At 37.7% G+C, this 2,927-nt stretch overlaps 1 protein-coding gene across 1 annotated transcript in view; it reads left to right on the top strand.

The window, feature by feature from the left end:
* myom3 (myomesin 3) overlaps positions 1-2,927 on the top strand; it is a gene marked incomplete in the record, with an annotated part of 80,254 nt that overhangs the window by 71,986 nt on the left and 5,341 nt on the right. The window contains 4 exon segments of the mRNA XM_014016339.1: positions 1,168-1,312; positions 1,724-1,783; positions 2,272-2,339; positions 2,601-2,711. Coding sequence (XP_013871793.1) covers positions 1,168-1,312; positions 1,724-1,783; positions 2,272-2,339; positions 2,601-2,711 — 384 coding nt within the window.

Here is a 2,927-nt window from a genome sequence, read left to right as displayed (position 1 = left end):
CTTTTTGCATTTTTAAAAAGTAAGGAGTAGAAAGTACAGATAATTGAATTGAAATGTAAGAAGTAGAAGTAAAAAAGGTAGTCTAAAAAATTTTTACTCCACTAAAGTATAAATAACCAAAATTACTACTTCAGTAAAGTAACAAAGTGTTTGTACTTAGTTACTTGACACCTCTGTTTAAATGTGAAAAAGAAGTATTTAAAAGCAGGATATGTCTCCTTTAAAACATAAGAACAGGTGGAAATGTGTTTTTAAAGAAAACAGTTTGTAAGCAGAGGCTCCATCTTTGCCTTTCGGTGGTGAGTGCTAATAAATCATCTCACAGTTTCGATTGAAAATCTTGCGTTAAACATGCCAGAGGAGTCTGCTGCTGTTTGCATCAACAACAAAGTAGAAACTCACCATATTGCTCACAAATGATGTGGGGTTTTTTTCTTTGTAAACACTGAATGTAAAATCTAAAGGATAATGTCAGCCACTTTCAAATGGAATGAGCCCAGATGACCTCCAAWAAAGGAACATCATCATCATCATCATCAAGGAGCACAAGCAGCAAGTGAACAAACATATTTAGCATAAATATACGTTATGACAGCAAATTCGAAATAATCAGCGCCAGCGTCTGGGTTATTGAACCGTGCTGCACCGAGGTGGCCGCAGGGAAAACGCCGAGCATGACGCAGAATTTTTATTACAGTTTCACAACTTTGTCGGCGCCGTGTTGTGTCTGTTCGGCACTGTGTCGGTGCGTGCGCCTGCTTTGCATTCAGCAGCTTCCAGTCGTGTTTCGCTTTCATTTATTCCATTATTTCCCAGTATCAGAGCTCCATCTGAACACTACCGATCATACGTTATTCCTAAATGATCACAGCTGAGGTTTGCAAATTCAAAAGCCATTTAGYTGATTAGAGCCCTTGGGCTTGCCGTACATCACAAATCACAGGCCTATCAACATGCGTGGCGCACACTCAACCCAACGAACGTAAAAGCTATGAAAATGAGCCGAAGGTCTGCCGCTTCCACTTCTGCCGCTTTTAGCAGAGAGTAATATTATGTTGTTTCAGACTCGTTGCACCCTGATTCGTGACGTTGTCTCCTGTGGGATCACCTGTCGGCCGATGAGCTGGCGAGTACTGCACTCAGGAACGTTTGTTTGCTCTTTTGCAGCACCGTCAGATCAACTTGGACAAGGCCAAAGGTCTGGTGGAGATACTGTTTGATCAGCTCTCTCGGGACGACGAGGGCTCGTACACGGCCCAGCTGAGGGATGGCCGCGCCAAGAACCAGTGCACTTTGGTCTTTGTGGATCAAAGTATGTCATCTGATCATTTTTACCACTGAACTGTCACGTTTTCTGTAGAATACTTCACAGCCAAGCAACAACTCTGATTGATTGGAACAATAGAAAATAAATTTTGTCAGAAGAAAAACCTGCATTTTCTGAAAATGCTGCATGACAAGCAAATCAGGAGCTAAAATTAGCAAAAAAAAAAAAAAAGCTAAAATTATCAAAACAGTACCAAAAGGATTAAACCAGCTTAACAAGAGCTAAAAGCTAAAATAAAATAAAAAAATAGCAAAACGTTTAAACCATCCATACTATAATTAAAATATTCAAGGTTTGTGCCTCAAAGGTTCAGATAGTCTGATCACCTGAATAATTTTGTTGATGTTTGGGTTTATTTTGCACAGGTTGACGTTTATTGTTGTTGCTTCTTGGTAGAGTTTCGGGAGACGCTGGCCTTGGCCGACGCAAATCGGCGGGACACTCAAAGAAAATCGGGTGAGAGATATGCATTTGTAAAAAAAATACAATAAATAAACAAATATTCTGATAAACGTTCATGAACAAATAACTRGATTGACAGCAGTCATGTCAGATAAATCCTTGTGTCATTTTACATTCGTTAGTTGCATTATCTTTTAGGTCATCTTAGTGTTTCATTTAAAAAAATTCATGATTAAAGGAAAACATTGAAGCTCTGAGCTGATGAGCGGCCTGTTTTCTGTGTGCATAGAGGCTAACGGCCCAGAGTTTCTCACACCGTACTTACTATTTAAAGTGACACTCAAAGTTCAAAGAGCAGATTTTTGTTTAATACATGTACAAAAAAAATCATTCAATAAATGTAAAAATGTACTATTTGTATCAAATCACCAATCAGGTCCTGTTAGATTTTTTTTTTATCAGTTATTTTATCACATTTTCGTACTTTGTATTTTTATCTGTTTGTTCTGAATGATAACCGCTTACTGCTTCTGTCTCTCAAGGACCTTATTTCCAGGAATATTTGACGTGGAGCGTGACTGAAGACTGTGAATTAATTATAAAGTGCAAGGTACTTCTATATAATACAACTACAACAAAATATGAACACGAACCATCATTAAGATGGAGGGCAGAACCCTAAATAAAGTCACAAAATAAAAGAAGAGCAATAAAAATGCCCTTTTTTGTCAAAACTGAATAAAATGTCCCAGATGGATGTGAATTCAAACCACCAATTCAGTTTTAAGCCTTTGGATGGAACTAAGCATAACAATAGAAGAGACATAAAATAATAGAAGTTGTGGTTTTGATGTGCTGTATGTCTCCACAGGTCACTAACACGAAGAAGGACACGTCTCTGAAGTGGTTTAAGGAAAATATGGAAATGAAGGAGTTTGTTTATGATCAGACATCAGGAATCAGCTCAGTCACCATCCCACAGGTATTTGATTGATGATGCCTTTATTGTCATTGGACGGAGCACAATGAAATTACACAGGTTATTTCACAGATGGTTCCAAATCAGTTCATTTCAGCATTCTTAAATTGTAAAGTATGTAAAAAAAAAAATAATAAAAATAAATGAAGGATTAAACACAGTGGCAGACAGTTGGCTGAACGGACTCCCGTTGGTGTAAATATTTCTGTACATTAATAT

The sequence above is a fragment of the Austrofundulus limnaeus genome, unplaced genomic scaffold (genome assembly GCF_001266775.1).
Source record: "Austrofundulus limnaeus strain Quisiro unplaced genomic scaffold, Austrofundulus_limnaeus-1.0 Scaffold143, whole genome shotgun sequence".
NCBI lineage: Eukaryota > Metazoa > Chordata > Actinopteri > Cyprinodontiformes > Rivulidae > Austrofundulus > Austrofundulus limnaeus.
The sequence above is the reverse complement of the archived record's forward strand: the minus strand, read 5'-3'. Positions and strand labels throughout refer to the sequence as shown.